This window comes from Oncorhynchus mykiss, chromosome 25 (assembly GCF_013265735.2).
Source record: "Oncorhynchus mykiss isolate Arlee chromosome 25, USDA_OmykA_1.1, whole genome shotgun sequence".
Classification (NCBI taxonomy): domain Eukaryota; kingdom Metazoa; phylum Chordata; class Actinopteri; order Salmoniformes; family Salmonidae; genus Oncorhynchus; species Oncorhynchus mykiss.
Genome location: NC_048589.1, coordinates 34982677 through 35001947, shown reverse-complemented (window position 1 = coordinate 35001947; position 19271 = coordinate 34982677). Strand labels below are relative to the sequence as shown.

The following is a 19271-nucleotide window of genomic DNA, read 5'->3' as shown; positions in this document are numbered from 1 at the left end:
GAGCTAGCCTGGTCCCAGATCTTTACAGCCAACTTCTATGGTTGTTGTCATGCCAAACAGATCTGGGACCAGGCTAGTGTTGGGCTGGTTGTGGGCATCCTCTACCAGGTTGAGAATGCCAAATAAGTTCAACGGCCGCTTGGGTCCAGGGGTGATGGAAACATCAGCACAGATCAACCTGAGGGGGTCTTGACCAATCACTTTAGATCTTTTCACATCATATCTTGTTCAGAGCTGATCTGATTGGTCAGAAGACCAATTAGTAAAGAAAACAATATGAATTGGTCTGCCTTTGTGAACTGTTCTACCAACTGCCTGTTGGTAGAAAGCTAGACATGAATTTTGTATTGTAGATAATAGTGTTTGTAATTCAATACCAGTGGAGGGGCATTAAGCAGTGAAGTGACTGACTGCTCAGCTTTGAGGTGAAATTCACAAAGAATGCACATATCTGTAGGTCTGTGGTTTCTTTACCTCATTGTAGAATCTACTCCAGTCAACTGATTGGCCATGTACAAATATAGACATTTATCGCCCAATTCGGTGTAGACAGACTGACACTTCCTTGGGGGTGTCATAGCTCTCCAGCACCCAGGAAGCTAAGCACGCCAGAGCCAGTCCGACAAGAACTAGCGCTCCGAAGCGCTTGGGCATCCTGTAGTGACGAGAGGGCGGTGGGAATCTACTGGACAGAATACTGCCAGGACTGGCGAGAGCAACATGAACGCACGGTAGGCTAGCCACGTTAGCTACACATTAGCTACTAGTTGGCGTTCAGACCGTTTGATTTCCATTGGCGATCATAGCTAGATCGAGCTAACTGTTACACACGAAACGACTCCTCTCAAATTATGCTTTGATGTAGCTAAAAGGAAATACAACAGAGTTGTATACTGTACTGTCTTGTGCATGGATACGTAATCGATTAGTGAAATCCGGGATCCTTGGGATGTCTTTCACTTCTGAAAATGTATGCACAAATAGATAGGTGTAAGCACTGTGAGAAAATAGCACATGCTCATATAACAGGTCAGCAATAATCAAGTGGCAAGAATTTGAGGTAGATGTAGTTGTTTGGGATTGGCTCCAAAAACTATATGAGCAGTTTTGAACATTCTTATCAAGCTCCTTTGAAGTATTTACCCCTAAAAATATAAATTTCTTAGCTGTCAGCAAATGTTCAGTGAATAGTGGTTGTTAATGCAATAACTCTTTAAAATTGTGGTAGAGAGACAATACCAAAGCACACATGATATTGGCATGTTGCACCAAAATCTACAACGCTGTTTTATCTGGATCTTCATTGATGAAAACAATGACATGAAAATACACCAGAATAGAATAGAAGAGGTGACATTGTAATATGAGGTTTGCAAGACCTAGTAACAGTAACTAAAGTCCGGGAACTTCCTATGGAATATTGGGCGCGGCCATGTTCATGAAACATAATTACACTTGCACTAGCGCTTTAAATCACGAATGCGTTTACATAGCGAGCATGTTGCGAGGGGGATACGATCGTGAACGAGCGCGCAGTCAGGCTGGCTGATACCGTTAGTCACGTCTGGGATCTGCAGCGATAGAGAGAGAGAGATGCTGAGGTGACAGGGAGAGAGAAGTAGAAAAGGGACGATTAAATCAAACTCATTATGTCACTGCTGAATTCACATGTCTGTATGTAAACCTCAGCTGCAGAATCAACGTTGCATGCATAACGCGCCGCTCTGCGGAATTCCACTCAATGTCTCAACATTCCGTCAAGACAAACATAGAGGATTATTTGTAACCACGCCCGGCTCCTTTCGGATCAAGGATCGGAGCGGTCAAGGTATGAACACCGCAGCTATGGAAACGGATACTGATAGCTAGCTAGTTAACATTGGCTGACGTCAACATGCACGAATGCAGTAGGCCACATTAGCTACATTTGAAAAGGACTGACGCAATGAATCATCGCTGCCAAGGTCGTCCCATAACTAGATGCATCGAGATGATATTTTAGAACGCAGAGTCCCCATAGCCTTAGTAGGTTGATTATCTTTATGCTAACCAATAGCTAAATGCAAAGAGGCACTCTAGTGTAGCCCGTGTGTGCAATCAATGTGCGTGTACGCGCAATCGTAAATCTGCTGTAGCAACGCTAGGCTAGCTACGCAGCTTCGTCAAGCAACACAGGCGCGGTGGTTACACATTGTAACACACCAATTACTTACTTATGTGGTTATTACTTTGTAACAGCTGACTGTTACTAGAGCGAATTTATATCGTGCATTGTCGTCATAACATTTTTATTCTGGTAATGCTAGTGGATATATTTGTCTCGAGCTTGTTCGTTTGCGGTATAGCAGCCCCAGTATGACAGCCAGCCATTTCTGTCAACAGACATTATTTTTGACAGTAACTCCATAGCTTTGTTTCCAATCACTCACGTCATATTATGGTTATGTTAAACTGACGCGCGTGTGTGTGTGTGAGAGAGAGGGAGTACTGTAGCTGCATAGTCATGTGTGGGACAGACAATACTTAATTCATAGCTTGTGATTCAAGATCCAGGGCAACTCATTAGTTGAGAAGAATAGCTTATCAACAGGCACATTTTACAGTACAGAATCTCACATACAATCAATACATTCTTTATACAGCAATTGAGCAATACAGTAGTCTGCAAGTACTTTAGTGAGGTTCAGATATTGAGAGACAACCCCAACGTCATTCACTACTATCATGCCTACTCACTTCTGACTGTATCACCATGCTCTCACGGGAGGCTCCAGGGCTAGGCTGCACATCTACCATTCCAGTGTTTAATTGCTATATTGTAATTACTTCGCCACCATGGCCTATTTGTTGCGTTACCTCCCTTTTCTTACATCATATGCACACACTGTATATAGTATTTTTCTACTGTATTATTGACTCTATGTTTGTTTTATTCCATGTGTAACTCTGTGTTGTTGTATGTGTCAAACTGCTTTGCTTTATCTTGGACAGGTCGCAGTTGTAAATGAGAACTTGTTCTCAACTAGCCTACCTGGTTAAATAAAGGTGAAATAAAAAATAAATAAAATAGGCTTCGTGGCTAGGCTCCAGAGCTAGGCTCCATGGCTAGGCTCCAGTGCTAGGCTCCAGGGCTAGGCTCCAGGGCTAGGCTCCATGGCTAGGCTCCAGTGCTAGGCTCCAGGGCTAGGCTCCAGGGCTAGGCTCCATGGCTAGGCTCCAGTGCTAGGCTCCAGGGCTAGGCTCCAGGGCTAGGCTCCATGGCTAGGCTTCATGGCTAGGCTCTAGGGCTTTAAACAGAGAGATGACTGAACAGCCAGGCTCAGGCAGCAGCAGTTAGGGAATCAGACACTCCTTTAATCTCCAGAGGTCAGCATCCCAAATGGCACCCTATTCCCTACATAGTAGAGGTTGACCGATTTATGATTTGTCAACGCAAATACCGATACCGATTATTGGGAAGACCAAAAAAAGCAGATAGCGATTAATCTGGCATTTTTGTATATTATTTTTTACGTATGTTTTTGTAATAATGGCAAATACAACAATACTGAATGAACACTTAATTTTAACTTAATATAATACATAAATAAAATCTATTTAGTCTCAAATAAATAATGAAACATGTTCAATTTGGTTTAAATAATGCAAAAACACAGTGTTGGAGAAGAAAGTAAAAGTGCAATATGTGCCATGTAAAAAATATATTGTTTAAGTTTCTTGCTCAGAACATGAGAACATATGAAAGCTGGTGGCTCCTTTTAACATGAGTCTTCAATATTCCCAGGTAAGAAGTTTTAGGTTGTAGTTAATGTCGTATTTATAGGGCTATTTCTCTCTATGCGATTTGTATTTCATATACGTTTGACTATTGGATGTTCTTATAGGCACTATAGTATTGCCAGGCTAATCTTCAATGTTCTGTCATAATTCTGTACAATTCTGGCAAATTCATTACGGTCTTATTTAGGAAGGAATGGTCTTCACACAGTTTGCTTCGAGCCAGGCGGCCCAAACTGCTGCATATACCCTGATGCGAATACGCTTTTGTTAAATCATCACTCGTTTGGCGAAGTTGGCTGTGATTCGATGATAAATTAACAGGCACCACATTGATTATATGCAACGCAGGACAAGCTAGTTAAACTAGTAATATCATCAACCATGTGTAGTTAACTAGTGATTATGTTAAGATTGATTGTTTTTTACAAGGTAAGTTTAATGTTAGCTGGCAACTTACCTTGGCTCCTTGCTGCACTCGCGTAACAGGTGGTCAGCCTGCCACACAGTCTCCTCGTGGATTGCAATGTAATCGATTGTTATACAAACTTGAATCATCCATGCCGATTAATCGATCGACCTCTACTACATAGTGCACAATTTTTGTCCAGGGCTCATAGGGAATAGGGCACCATTTGAGTCACCCATAGAGGAGGACGTCTCTGCTCCAATAGACCAGGCTGAGGCTGCTCTAACCCACTAATGAATTAGATTAGCAAACATTGGAGGTGTTTCCCCTAGTTTAATGACTCCTATTTACCGTGTTGACTTGACACATGTTTGTGTGTGTGTGTGTGTGTGTGGATGTGTGACTGCTCAGACTAATAGGAATGGAAGTAGGCCTATCATCTCATCATGACTGCTTTATTACTGTGACATGCAGCCTAGTCTTCCAGCACATTTAAATATTCCCTTTATAGTGCACTACTTTTAACTGGGGCACATAGGGCTCACATAGGCCTACGCCTCAGCTGTCTTTAGCTATCATCTCCACAGGCCTAGGCCTCAGCTGTCATTAGTTATCATCTCCACAAGCCTAGGCCTCAGCTGTCATTTGCTATCATCTCCACAGGCCTAGGCCTCAGCTGTCATTAGCTATCATCTCCACAGGCCTAGGCCTCAGCTGTCATTAGCTGTCATCTCCACAGGCCTAGGCCTCAGCTGTCATTTGCTATCATCTCCACAGGCCTAGGCCTCAGCTGTCATTAGCTATCATCTCCACAGGCCTAGGCCTCAACTGTCATTAGCTATCATCTCCACAGGCCTAGGCCTCAACTGTCATTAGCTGTCATCTCCACAGGCCTAGGCCTCAACTGTCATTTGCTATCATCTCCACAGGCCTAGGCCTCAGCTGTCATTAGCTGTCATCTCCACAGGCCTAGGCCTCAACTGTCATTAGCTATCATCTCCACAGGCCTAGGCCTCAACTGTCATTAGCTGTCATCTCCACAGGCCTAGGCCTCAACTGTCATTAGCTATCATATCCACAGGCCTAGGCCTCAACTGTCATTAGCTATCATCTCCACAGGCTACTTGACATTCCTTCTGCACACCCAGTGGTTAATGTTCTCCGTCACTGCGAAGGATTTCCGTTAAATGGATTCTGAAGAGGTCTTTTTTGAGATCAGTGTCGATCCGCAACACGGGTTTGGATATGACATAGGCTAATCTAGACAGAAGCATGTCTGTTCTACAAAATATATTCCCAAATATTTTATTTTCTCTGTTACGATGTGGGCACTGAACTGACATGCATGATTGTTGATGACACTCCGATGTTCAGATGAAGGGAATTAAATAGTCTATAATGCGTACCACAGCAGCGCTCAACTCAGACAGCGGTGAGGAGCTTATTTTTGCCGCTGGCAAAGTCATTCAAAGGCTGTGATTTATCACTCAGGATAGAACTGTCCAGTGGTACTATTTATGCCATGTAATATTGTTATTAAAACTATAGTAGAATAGTTGACCTATTTACCTAGTCGGCTTGTTGTTGTGTGTCCTGTGCAAGATGAATGTTCCTCTCGAGGCGCATTCAAGTTGCGAGAACCATAGGAGGGAAACGCGTATTTTTTAAATTTTTTAATTAAATTTTTTAATTAATTAATTTTTTACCCCTTTTTCTCCCCAATTTCGTGGTATCCAATTGTTATAGTAGCTACTATCTTGTCTCATCGCTACAACTCCCGTACGGGCTCGGGAGAGACGAAGGTTGAAAGTCATGTGTCCTCCGATACACAACCCAACCAAGCCGCACTGCTTCTTAACACAGCGCACATCCAACCAGCCAGCCGCACCAATGTGTGGGAGGAAACACCGTGCACCTGGCCACCTTGGTTAGCGTACACTGCGCCCAGCCCGCCACAGGAGTCGCTGGTGCGCGATAAGACAAGGACACCCCTACCGACTAAGCCCTCCCTAACCCGGGCGACGCTAGGCCAATTGTGCGTCGCCCCACGGACCTCCGGTCGCAGCTGGTTACGACAGAGCCTGGGCACGAACCCAGGGACTCTGATGGCACAGCTGGCGCCCGCTGGCGCCCGCCCTTAACCACTGCGCCACCCGGGAGGCCAGGGAAACACGTATTTTGACAAGCACAACAATTCTTCATACAATTGCTGGAAAACAATTTAGAAAGCAGTTTTGGCCTTTGAATCCAAGTGTTCCATTGCTACCATGTTTATTTCTCTGATCCTTCAAATGCGCGTGTGGCATCCATTTACAAATGCAGTTTTACAACAGGAGTTTCAAGCATGGTTTTACGCCTCTATCAGACCGACAGCCTTATCGCGTTTTGGTACACAAGAAGTACATTCATTTCCAATGAAAAGTGGATGTAGAACCATCAGACGGGTGATTGACATAGCAGTGGGGGGTGAAGACCTTGGCCGTTCGAGGGCGCTTGCTGGGGAGGGGTGGCTCCCAAACATCATCCAAATCCTCTGCATCCTCGACTCTGTGAATAAAATAAAGGGATACATTGTTATAAAGACACACAGAATTACAGTTGACTACATTTACAGAATGACATTACTGTATAGTAAAAACACCAAGCTTCAACTTTATCTGCACAGTGAACATAGAAGGTGTGAAATACACACACAATGCAAACAGTAACACTTTGGAGACAAAGGCAGAGTTGAAGACCACAAATAAACAATGACCATGAGAGTTTAGTGGCCTGTCCAATGACCATGAGAGTTTAGTGGCCTCTCCAATGGCCATGAGAATTTAGTGGCCTCTCCAAAAACCATGAGAGTTTAGTGGCCTCTCCAATGACCATGAGAGTTTAGTGGCCTCTCCAAAAACCATGAGAGTTTAGTGGCCTCTCCAATGACCATGAGAGTTTAGTGGCCTCTCCAATGACCATGAGAGTTTAGTGGCCTCTCCAATGACCATGAGAGTTTAGTGGCCTCTCCAATGACCATGAGAGTTTAGTGGCCTCTCCAATGACCATGAGTTTAGTGGCCTCTCCAATGACCATGAGAGTTTAGTGGCCTCTCCAATGACCATGAGAGTTTAGTGGCCTTTCTAAAGTTACAAGTATGAAACTTAGAACTAATATGAAACAGACAATAACTACTTTGTAATTCTATAACATTGAAATTACTTGTTATAGGCCTACGTACACTAAATCCAAAGCACAAAAAACAGACAAGGAAATACATATAGTAAATTAGCTATATAAAGTCATGAAAATAAAGTGGATCCAATCCTTCTAGAAAGCAATCTTTGTTGGCCGAGCGATTTGGACCAGTATTTTGTTCAAAGCTTCTATTCATAGCTGCCTTTTTTTTAGCTTCCTGTTCGATATTCTTCGTTTTCACCTCCCCCCCTTGAGAAGCCGTCTTTTATGCTAAAGCGATGAAATTAAAGCAATTAAATGTGTTTACAATGTAATGTAGCGTGCTCGGTGCGTTCCGTCTCTGAGCCAGGTAGTAGTAGTTCACATTACACATAAAAGGTTCTAGGCCTTGCTTTGTCCCACCCGGGTCAAGTGCATATCCCTGGAAAGCTTATCTCATTGGCTACAGTACTGTCAAGGTGCCATAGTAACCAATCCCCTGTGTAATGGATGCCTACAGCGCGCAAGCTGGCAACGTCATATTTGTGATGCGCAAAGATATAGTCACTCCGTGGACATTCAATGTTGCCATTAAGTCATACATCATTAGATAACATGGCAATAGGCTAGATTTGTTCCTACCAACCTAAGGATTCATTTGATACCCCCCCCTGGAGCTACAGTTGAAGTCGGAAGTTTACATACACCTTAGCCAAATACATTTAAACTCAGTTTTACACAATTCCTGACATTTAATCAGAGTAAAAATTCCCTGTCTTAGGTCAGTTAGGATCACCACTTTATTTAAAAAATGTCAAATGTCAGAATAATAGTAGAGAGAATTATTTATTTCAGCCTTTACTTCTTTCATCACAAGTACTTTTGTACTTGTTTCCTCCAGCATCTTCACAAGGTCCTTTGCTGTTCTGGGATTGATTTGTATTTTTCGCACCAAAGCACGTTCATCTCTAGGAGACAGAACGTGTCTCCATTTCTGAGCGGTATGACAGCTGTGTGGTCCCATGGTGTTTATACTTGCGTACTATTGTTTGTACAGATGAACGTGGTACCTTCGGGCATTTGGGGCCTTCGGGCTAGTGGTTAGAGTGTTGGACTAGCAACCGGAAGGTTGCAAGTTCAAAACTCCCGAGCTGGCAAGTCTGTCGTTCTGCCCCTGAACAGGCAGTTAACCCACTAGGCCGTCATTGAAAATAAGAATATGTTCTTAACTGACATGCCTAGTTAAATAAAGGTAAAATAAATTTTAAAAAATGGAAATTGCTCCCAAGGATGAACCAGACTTGTGGAAGTCTATATTTTTGGATTCTGAGGTCTTGGCTAATTTCTTTTGATTTTCCCATGATGTCACAGACACAGACCAATAGCCAAGATACTCAGCTTTCCGCAGATACCCTGCTTTTGCAGATAGGGGCTACCGTTCTCATACCAGACTGAATTGAATAAAACAATCTAATAGGATCCCCAAATATGGGGACTTTACATTTAAGAGGTTAAATTGAGCATTTCAGTTTTTCTACATAAAAATTACCCTGGGGAGGACACCGTACCCTCTAAGCAAGGAGACTGGAATTGATCAAACTCGCAGTTTAATACATGTACAATATAATCCTATTTCCCTAAAAGCATGATGGTCAGGACTTTCTGACATGAAAGAGGAGGTTAACTTGGCCCCAGACAATCAATCAGATCGACTTAAGTTTCAGTCATGGGATTATTTTAGCTTTAACCCTGTGTATATAGTACTTTACGTCAACAACAGATGTACGTACACCTGTTGTATTCGGCCCATGTGACAAATACATTTGATTTGATGTTAGTTCTGTGTTGAGGGAGCCTAAGTCAAAGCTATGTCTAAAGGTTTGGAACTTTCCATACAGTTTACATTTACATTTGAATAATTTAGCTGACACTCTTATCCAGAGATACTTACAGATACTTCATTAACTAGAGTTCATTATATTCATTATTATATTCAACAGACCACAGTGTATTGTGTTGGCGGTGGTGGTCTTATGTGTGTTCTGCCTCTCTCCCGGGCCTGTTGTTTAGGTCTCTACGGGAACCTGATGCCCGACCCAATCTAATACGGCTGGTGGTAGTTAGCAGGAGTGGTAGCAAAGGAAGACCCACAGTGAGCAGCAGTCCACCGCAGGCGGGATGAGTGCTGCAGCGATGGACCAAGCTGACATCCTCACTGTGCTTGTCCTGGTCAAGGAACGATGGAAAGTGGTACGTGTGTGTGTGTGTGTGTGTGTGTGTGTGTGTGTGTGTGTGTGTGCGCACGTGTGTGCGCACGTGTGTGCGCACGTGTGTGTGTGTGCGCGCGCGCGTGTGTGTTAGTGTGTGGAAAAAGTAACCAATTGTCAAACTTGAGTAAAAGTAAAGAGACCTTAATAGAAATGGACTCAAGTAAAAGTGAAAGTCACCCAGTAAAATACTAGTTGAGTAAAACTCTAAAAGTATTTGGTTTTAAATATACTTAAGTATCGAAAGTAAATGTAACTGCTAAAATATACGTATGTATCAAAAGTAAAAGTATGAATTATTTCAAATTCCTTATATTAAGCCAACCAGCAGGCACAATGTTCTTATTGTTATTTATTTACGGATAGCCAGGGGCACACTCCAACACTCAGACATAATTTACAAACTAAAGATTTGTGTTTAGTGAGTCCTCCAGATCAGAGGCCGTAGATGACATGGGGTGTTCTCTTGATACGTGTGTGAATTGGACCATCATCCTGTCCTGCTGAGCATTCAAAATGTAAAGAGTACTTTTGGGTGTCAAGGTAAATGTATGGAGTAAAAAGTACATTATTCTCTGTCGTAACCGGCCGCGACCGGGAGGTCCGTGGGGCGACGCACAATTGGCCTTGCGTCGCCCGGGTTAGGGAGGGCTTGGTCGGTAGGGGTGTCCTTGTCTCATCGCGCACCAGCGACTCCTGTGGCGGGCTGGGCGCAGTGTACGCTAGCCAAGGTGGCCAGGTGCACAGTGTTTCCTCCGGCGCATTGGTGCGGCTGGCTTCCGGGTTGGATGTGCGCTGTGTTAAAGAAGCAGCGGCTTGGTTGGTTGTGTATCGGAGGACGCATGACCTTCAACCTTCGTCTCTCCCGAGCCCGTACGGGAGTTGTAGCGATGAGACAAGATAGTAGCTACTACACAATTGGATACTACGAAATTGGGGAGAAAAAGGGAGTAAAATTCAAAAAAAAAAAAAAAAAAAATGTACATTATTTTATTGAGGAATGTAGTGAAGTAAAAGTTGTCAAAAATATAAATAGTAAAGTAAAGTACAGAAACTGCAAAAAAAGTACTTAAGTAGTACTTTAAAGTATTTTTACTTAAGTACTTTACACCACTGTGTGAGTGAGTGAGTGACCATTCTGTTATGCCATGTTTGTACCCCCTCAGCAACCACCAATTCATCACAACAAAGCTGTATTTGTTCTCAATGAATTGGCTCATGTCTTTGTCTTGTCCATCTCACCTGCTGACCTGGACAGGTTGGGGTCAGCTCCACGTGTGCAGTGCACATGCAGCTCCTTGCCACCAAGTGGACTAGAACTTAATAAAGCGAGAGAAGCTATTTGTAGCCACTCAGTGTGCTATTCCCAGCGCTATCCCCCTGGCTGCTCCTCTCTACCATGCTGTGGTGTGTGTGTGTGCCCGTGTCCCCCGGCCAGAGCTACCAGGGACAGGGTGCCATGTGAGGTTAGTGTAGCTGGGACTAGGACCTCTCCTGGGACTGGGACCTCTCCTGGGACTGGGACCTCTCCTGGGACTGTGACCTCTACTGGGACTGGGACTGAAACCTACTGGGACTGGGACTGAAACCTACTGGGACTGTGACCTCTACTGGGACTGTGACCTCGACTGTGACTGGGACCTCGACTGTGACTGGGACCTCTACTGGGACTGGGACTGTGACCGCCACTGGGACAGGAACATCTACTTGGACTGGGACCTACTGGGCTGGGACTGTGACCTCTACTGGGACTGGGACTTGGAATGGGACCTCTACTGGGACTGAGACTTCGACTGGGACTGGGAGGAGTAGGCAGGAGTAGGACAGCACCATGTCTACACTTCCTGTGTATATAGTATATAGTAAATATAGTAAATGTGTGTGTGTGTGTGTGTATATATATATATATGAATGAACAATGAACACTTTTATTTTAACTTAATATAATACATATTATGGGCTTTTGGATGGGTCTTAAGGTGATTTCACAGGTTGGTGGTATTTTTTGATTTAGCCGTTGCTGACCCCATGCTTACATCTTTATCACAAATAAGACACCTTGCAATTCGTTCCAGTCATTGGCAGCAGAGAACTGGAAGGAAAGGCGGCCAAAGTAGGCATTGGCTTTGGGGATGGATGACCAGTGAAATTCATTTTTAAATTCATAAAAAATTCTACAATGTGATTTTCTGGATTTTTTTTCTCATTTTGTCTGTCATAGTTGAAGTGTACCTATGATAAAAATTACAGGCCTCTCTCATCTTTTTAAGTGGGAGAACTTGCACAATTGGTGGCTGACTAAATACTTTTTTGCCCCACTGTATGTCTCATCAGGCTCAGGTAGCATCATGTTTGAATTGTCATGCTGGTCAAAGCTCCAATCAAATCCAGGCACATGTATATGCTTTATAATGCTTCTGAATGACACTTCCAGTTTTGGCGGGAAATACTGGGTTACCCAGGTGAAAAGTGATACCAGGAAATGATTCAACCCTAGCACTGACAGAGGAGCTGATGTTATGTACATCTGCCACTGCTAATCCCTTTGAGTTGAGCTGCTTGTGTCACACGTGTGTGTGTGTGTGTGTGTTGTTCGTGTTCGTGTGTGGATACTGATTAGAGATGAAGAAACGTAAATAGGAATGGGGGAGGAAGGTTGGATGGTGGGAAGATTGAAAAAGAAAAGAATCTACTAACCTATGTTTTTCACATTCCACTTTGCCTTGGGATGTGTGTATTTATTATTATTTTTTTTTACCTTTATTTAACTAGGAAAGTCAGTTAAGAACAAATTCTTATTTTCAATGGCGGCCTAGGAACAGTGGGTTAACTGCCTGTTCAGGGGCAGAACGACAGATTTGTACCTTGTCAGCTCGGGGGTTTGAACTTGCAACCTTTCGGTTACTAGCCCAACACTCTAACCACTAGGCTACCCTGCCGCCCCAATCTTTGTATAGACAAAGAAGATCGGCGGCGGTGGCTTTGGGGAGATCTACGAGGCGTTGGACCTGCTGACCAGGGTCAGTGTTGCTCTGAAGGTGGAGTCGGCACAGCAGCCTAAACAGGTCCTCAAGATGGAGGTGGCTGTCCTCAAGAAACTCCAGGGTAAACCCCAATTACATGTACTTAACCTTCCCTCTGACTTCAGCCCCCTAAACTCAACCATCAACCACCTGCCCTAAATTCAACCATCAACCACCTGCCCTAAACTCAACCATCAACCACCTGCCCTAAACTCAACCACAACCCATCTACCCTAAACTCAACCACAACCCTCCTACCCGAAACTAAACCACAACCCTCCTACCCGAAACTAAACCACAAGCCTCCTACCCTAAACTCAACCCCAAGCCTCCTCTAAACTCAACCACAACCCATCTACCCTAAACTCAACCACAACCGTCCTACCCTACCCTAAACTAAACCACAACCCTCCTACCCTAAACTAAATGTAAGGGGTAGAGGGCAGAGTGGGACTATGTCGGGGTAGAGGGCAGAGTGGGACTATGTCGGGGTAGAGGGCAGAGTGGGGCTATGTCGGGGTAGAGGGCATAGTGGGGCTATGTCGGGGTAGAGGGCAGAGTGGGGCTATGTCGGGGTAGAGGGCAGAGTGGGGCTATGTCGGGGTAGAGGGCAGAGTGGGACTATGTCGGGGTAGAGGGCAGAGTGGGACTATGTCGGGGTAGAGGGCAGAGTGGGGCTATGTCGGGGTAGAGGGCAGAGGCCTCTAGTTTGTTAGGCGGAAATAAAAGTTTTGACTTTGATACCTGCAATACCCCCAACATGTCTCCTCCATCCCCCAATATGTCTCCTCCCATTCCCCAACATGTCTCCTCCCATCCCCCAACATGTCTCCTCCCATCCCCCAACATGTCTCCTCCCGTCCCCCAACATGTCTCCTCCCATCCCCCAACATGTCTCCTCCCATCCCCCAACATGTCTCCTCCCGTCCCCCAACATGTCTCCTCCCATCCCCCAACATGTCTCCTCCCGTCCTCCAACATGTCTCCTCCCGTCCCCCAACATGTCTCCTCCCATCCCCCAACATGTCTCCTCCCGTCCCCCAACATGTCTCCTCTCGTCCCCCAACATGTCTCCTCCCGTCCCCCAACATGTCTCCTCCCGTCCCCCAACAGGTCTCCTCCCATCCCCCAGCATGTCTCCTCCCGTCCCCCAACATGTCTCCTCCCATCCCCCAGCATGTCTCCTCCCATCCCCCAGCATGTCTCCTCCCGTCCCCCAACATGTCTCCTCCCGTCCCCCAACATGTCTCCTCCCATCCCCCAGCATGTCTCCTCCCGTCCCCCAACATGTCTCCTCCCATCCCCCAACATGTCTCCTCCCGTCCCCCAACATGTCTCAACATTTAAAATGGCCAAAAAGAAACAAAAATAGCTTCTTAGCAAAGAGACATTTCTCAAGCAACATATATTTCCACACGATGAGGTTGGAATAACACCGTGATATTTTGTAAATGATGATAATGCTCTTTTGGTATAAGCGCTGTTTGAAAAGACTGCCTGTAATTTCAGCCTTTTTTGGTGGGATGGAGTTTTTGGAATGACTTGTGCCCTCTGTTAATTAATAGACCAATATGAAAGAGTTCCAAGAGAGTTCCTCTGACAATAACAGATCGTTTTCAGTTTTTCCCTTCCACTGAGACCACTTCTAAACAGTCCTTGCAAAATTCTTGCTTGAGAAATTTCTCTTTGCTAAGAAGCTATTTTTGTTTATTTTTGGCCATTTTAAATGAAAACATTCACAGTAAAGTAATTAATTGTTACCCAGAAATGATTTGATTTTGAGATAAAAACGGCTGCATTGGACCTTTAAGATAGGTACCCCGTGATTATACTATGTCATAAAGGATGCTATGTTCTATTGTATCGTCCAGGTAAAGAACACGTGTGTCGCTTTGTTGGATGCGGCCGCAATGACCGTTTCAACTATGTGGTGATGGAGCTTCAGGTAAGGATGAGCCTCTTCATCACCTTGTGTGTTTAAACGTCTCTAATTCTCTATAGCGATGTCAGTGAGATGATGTGACTAAGTGTGAAGTGTTTGGAGTGATTCTGTAGGCTACGTGGGTGGTGTGTTTTTCAGGGGCGTAACCTGGCAGAGCTGAGGCGGAGTATGACGCGGGGCACGTTTACAGTCAGCACCACCCTGAGACTGGGACGACAGACACTAGAAGCTATAGAGAGCATCCACTCTGTTGGCTTCCTGCACAGAGACATCAAACCAGTGAGACAGGCAGGGAGTGTGTTTGTGAGGGTGTAGTGTGTGTGTGTGAGGGTGGAGTGTGTGTGTGTGAGGGTGGAGTGTGTGTGTGTGAGGGTGGAGTGTGTGTGTGTGAGGGTGTAGTGTGTGTGTGTGAGGGTGGAGTGTGTGTGTGTGAGGGTGGAGTGTGTGTGGAGTGTGTGAGGGTGGAGTGTGTGTGGAGTGTGTGAGGGTGGAGTGTGTGTGTGTGTGTGAGGGTGGAGTGTGTGTGTGAGGGTGTAGTGTGTGTGTGTGTGTGTGTGTGAGGGTGGAGTGTGTATGTGCTTAGGGACTATATATTTTTGGAATGAAGAGATCATCATCATCAGTAATTTGACATTTTCTTTCTGTGAAGGTGACAAGAATCAGACTATGATAGTTGCTATTAAAATCATTCCTCTCTTTTTCTTTATCTCTATCTCTCTTCGTCTTCTTCTTCACCTTCTCTCTCTCCTAGTCCAACTTTGCCATGGGCCGGTTCCCCAGTACCTGTAGGACCTGCTACATGCTGGACTTTGGCCTGGCACGCCAGTTCACTAACTCCTGCCAAGAGGTCCGACCGGTAAGTGTCTGTCCACATGTGTGGTTAGACACTGTGTTCCGGTTTCCCGGTATTAAGCTTAGTCCTAGACTAAAAAGCTTGCTTAATGGTGAATCTAAATTGAAATAGCTTTTTTAGTCTGGGAATAGGCTTCGATCTCTGTCCTGGAAACTGGTCATGTCTGTTTGTGTGCTATTGTCGTGTAATGTTTTACCTTGTTAGTCGTACAACAGCATGATGTGCAGTCTCTCTCTCTCCCCCAGCCTCGGCCAGTAGCAGGGTTCAGAGGCACAGTCCGCTATGCTTCCGTCAACGCACACAAGAACAAGGAGATGGGTCGGCATGACGACCTGTGGTCCCTCTTCTACATGCTGGTGGAGTTCATGGTTGGACAGTTGCCATGGAGAAAGATCAAAGACAAGGTAAGAATCTTATCTGAATTTTCCTTCCTGTACACCAACCAATCACCAGACTCAGCCAAACTAGTCAGGACATGACTCGTAATGGTAGCGTTAGCTAGGTACATGACTCGTAATGGTAACGTTAGCTAGGTACATGACTCGTATTGGTAACGTTAGCTAGGTACATGACTCGTAATGGTAACGTTAGCTAGGTACATGACTCGTAATGGTAACCTTAGTTAGGTACATGACTCGTAATGGTAACATTAGCTAGGTACATGACTCGTAATGGTAACGTTAGTTAGGTAACATGACTCGTAATGGTAACGTTAGCTAGATACATGACTCGTAATGGTAACGTTAGCTAGGTACATGACTCGTAATGGTAACATTAGCTAGGTACATGACTCATAATGGTAACGTTAGTTAGGTAACATGACTCGTAATGGTAACGTTAGCTAGATACATGACTCGTAATGGTAACGTTAGCTAGGTACATGACTTGTAATGGTAATGTTAGCTAGGTACATGACTCGTAATGGTAACGTTCGCTAGGTGCATGACTCGTAATGGTAACGTTAGCTAGGTACATGACTCGTAATGGTAACGTTAGCTAGATACATGACTCGTAATGGTAACGTTAGCTAGATACATGACTCGTAAAGGTAACGTTAGTTAGGTACATGGGTGCAGTGTTAGGTACATGACTCGTAATGGTAACGTTAGCTAGGTACATGACTCGTAATGGTAACGTTAGCTAGGTACATGACTCGTAATGGTAACGTTAGCTAGGTACATGACTCGTAATGGTAACGTTAGCTAGGTACATGACTCGTAATGGTAACGTTAGCTAGATACATGACTCGTAATGGTAACGTTAGCTAGGTACATGACTTGTAATGGTAACGTTAGTTAGGTACATGAATCGTAATGGTAACGTTAGCTAGGTACATGACTCATAATGGTGACGTTAGTTAGGTACATGACTCGTAATGGTAACGTTAGCTAGGTACATGACTCGTAATGGTAAAGTTAGCTAGATACATGAGTCGTAATGGTAACGTTAGCTAGGTCATGACTCGTAATGGTGACGTTAGTTAGGTACATGACTCGTAATGGTAACGTTAGTTAGGTGCATGACTCGTAATGGTAACGTTAGCTAGGTACATGACTCGTAATGGTAATGTTAGCTAGGTACGTGACTCGTAATGGTAACGTTAGCTAGGTGCATGACTCGTAATGGTAATGTTAGCTAGGTACATGACTTGTAATGGTAACGTTAGCTAGGTACATGACTCGTAATGGTAACGTTAGCTAGGTACATGACTCGTAATGGTAACGTTAGCTAGGTACATGACTCGTAATGGTAACGTTAGCTAGATACATGACTCGTAAAGGTAACGTTAGTTAGTAACGTTAGTTAGGTACATGGGTGCAGTGTTAGGTACATGACTCGTAATGATAACGTTAGCTAGGTACATGACTCGTAATGGTAACGTCAGCTAGGTACATGACTCGTAATGGTAACATTATCTTTGGCTAACTTGACTTGACTTGAGACTGACAGACTAACTCAATAACATGTCACAGCTCTGACGTCGCTGCATATGAATGTACTCATGCACGAGAGTACATAACAAAATAGTTATAATATACACAGAGTATACCAGACATTAGGAACGCCTTCCTAATATTGAGATGCCCTCAGAACAGCCTCAATTTGTCTGGACATGGACTCTACAATGTGTTGAAAGCATTCCACAAGGATGCTGGCCCTTGTAGATTACAATGCCTTCCACAGTTGTGTCAAATTGGCTGGATGTCTTTTGGGTGCTGGACCATTCTTGATACACACATGGAAAAACCCAGCCACGTTGCAGTTCTTCACGCAAACCGGTGCGCCTGGCACCTACTACCATACCCTGTTCAAAGGTACTTCAATCTTTTGTTACTTAAATCTCAATTGTCTCAAGGCTTAAAAATCATTCTTTATCCTGTCTCCACCCCTTCATCTACACTGATTGAAGTGAATTTAATAAGTGACATTAATAAGGGATCATAGATTTCACCTGGTCAGTCTATGTCATGGAAAGAGCAAGTAAACTTCATACTGTTTTGCACACTCAGTGGATATGCCTTTTAGCAGATGTTTATATCCAAAGTGACTTACGACTGTAGCGCGTGCATACATTTAATGTAAAGGAGGCCACGGGAATCAACACACAATCCTGCCGTTACAAGCGCCATGCTCTACCAACTGAGCCATACTTCCATAACATGTGTGAACCCTCCCCAGGACCATGTAGTGAAGCTGGAGGACACCTATGACCACAGGCTCATGCTGAAACACCTCTCTCTCCATCTCTCCCTCCCTCCCCAGGACCATGTAGGGAAGCTGGAGGACACCTATAACCACAGGCTCATGCTGAAACACCTCTCTCTCCATCTCTCCCTCCCTCCCCAGGAGCATGTAGGGAAGCTGGAGGACACCTATGACCACAGGCTCATGCTGAAACACCTCTCTCTCCATCTATCTCCCTCCCTCCCCAGGACCATGTAGGGAAGCTGGAGGACACTTATGACCACAGGCTCATGCTGAAACACCTCTCTCTCCATCTCTCTCCCTCCCTCCCCAGGAGCATGTAGGGAAGTTGAAGGACATCTATGACCACAGGCTCATCATGAAACACCTCTCTCTCCATTTCTCTCCCTCCCTCCCCAGGAACATGTAGGGAAGTTGAAGGACACCTATGACCACAGGCTCATCATGAAACACCTCTCTCTCCATCTCTCTGCCTCCCTCCCCAGGAGCATGTAGGGAAGCTGAAGGACACCTATGACCACAGGCTCATGCTGAAACACCTGCCTGCTGAGTTCACTGTCTTCCTGGATCACATCTCTAACCTGGACTACTTCACCAAACCAGACTATCAGGTAAGATGGCAGATCTCTCTCCCTTTACCTACTCTATGTGTGTATACAGTATCTCTATCTTTTAACAGTTAGAACTAAGCATTTCGTTACAGTTCCCTGTGTAAATATACAGTAAGTCCCAGGACGTGTGTATGTAGTGTATGTTTTCAGACCGACTGATTGTCTGCATGACTGTATGACTGTCTGAGCCCTCTTTCTGGAGTACTGAGTATCCATCAGTCAGACAGTCAGTGATGTTGTACAAGCTGTTAGGTATCTCAGGATATGACATCATGTGACTTTCTGTTGTGTTGTAGCTGCTGTTGTCAGTGTTTGACAACAGTATGAAGACCTACAACGTGGTGGAGAATGACCCGTATGACTGGGAGAGGACTGGGTCTGATGGTACTCTGACCATCAACGCTACAGCCACCACACCACAGCACCACACGCGACTCACCCCAGCACACATGGGGTAAGAGACTGGGAACACACACACACACACACAACACACACAGAGACTGGGAACACACACACACACACACACA

The 19271-nt window shown here is 44.7% G+C and overlaps 1 protein-coding gene across 1 annotated transcript in view; it reads left to right on the top strand.

The window, feature by feature from the left end:
- The first annotated feature begins 1503 nt into the window (after positions 1 to 1503).
- The window catches only part of LOC110505829 (tau-tubulin kinase 2), a 30380-nt gene continuing 12612 nt past the window's right edge, over positions 1504 to 19271 (top strand). Inside the window, exons 1-9 of the mRNA XM_036962731.1 lie at positions 1504 to 1828; positions 9413 to 9592; positions 12567 to 12714; positions 14504 to 14577; positions 14713 to 14853; positions 15326 to 15430; positions 15673 to 15831; positions 18619 to 18744; positions 19041 to 19198. Coding sequence (XP_036818626.1) covers positions 9521 to 9592; positions 12567 to 12714; positions 14504 to 14577; positions 14713 to 14853; positions 15326 to 15430; positions 15673 to 15831; positions 18619 to 18744; positions 19041 to 19198 — 983 coding nt within the window. The 5' untranslated portion in view covers positions 1504 to 1828; positions 9413 to 9520. The remainder of the gene's footprint in view (positions 1829 to 9412; positions 9593 to 12566; positions 12715 to 14503; positions 14578 to 14712; positions 14854 to 15325; positions 15431 to 15672; positions 15832 to 18618; positions 18745 to 19040; positions 19199 to 19271) is intronic.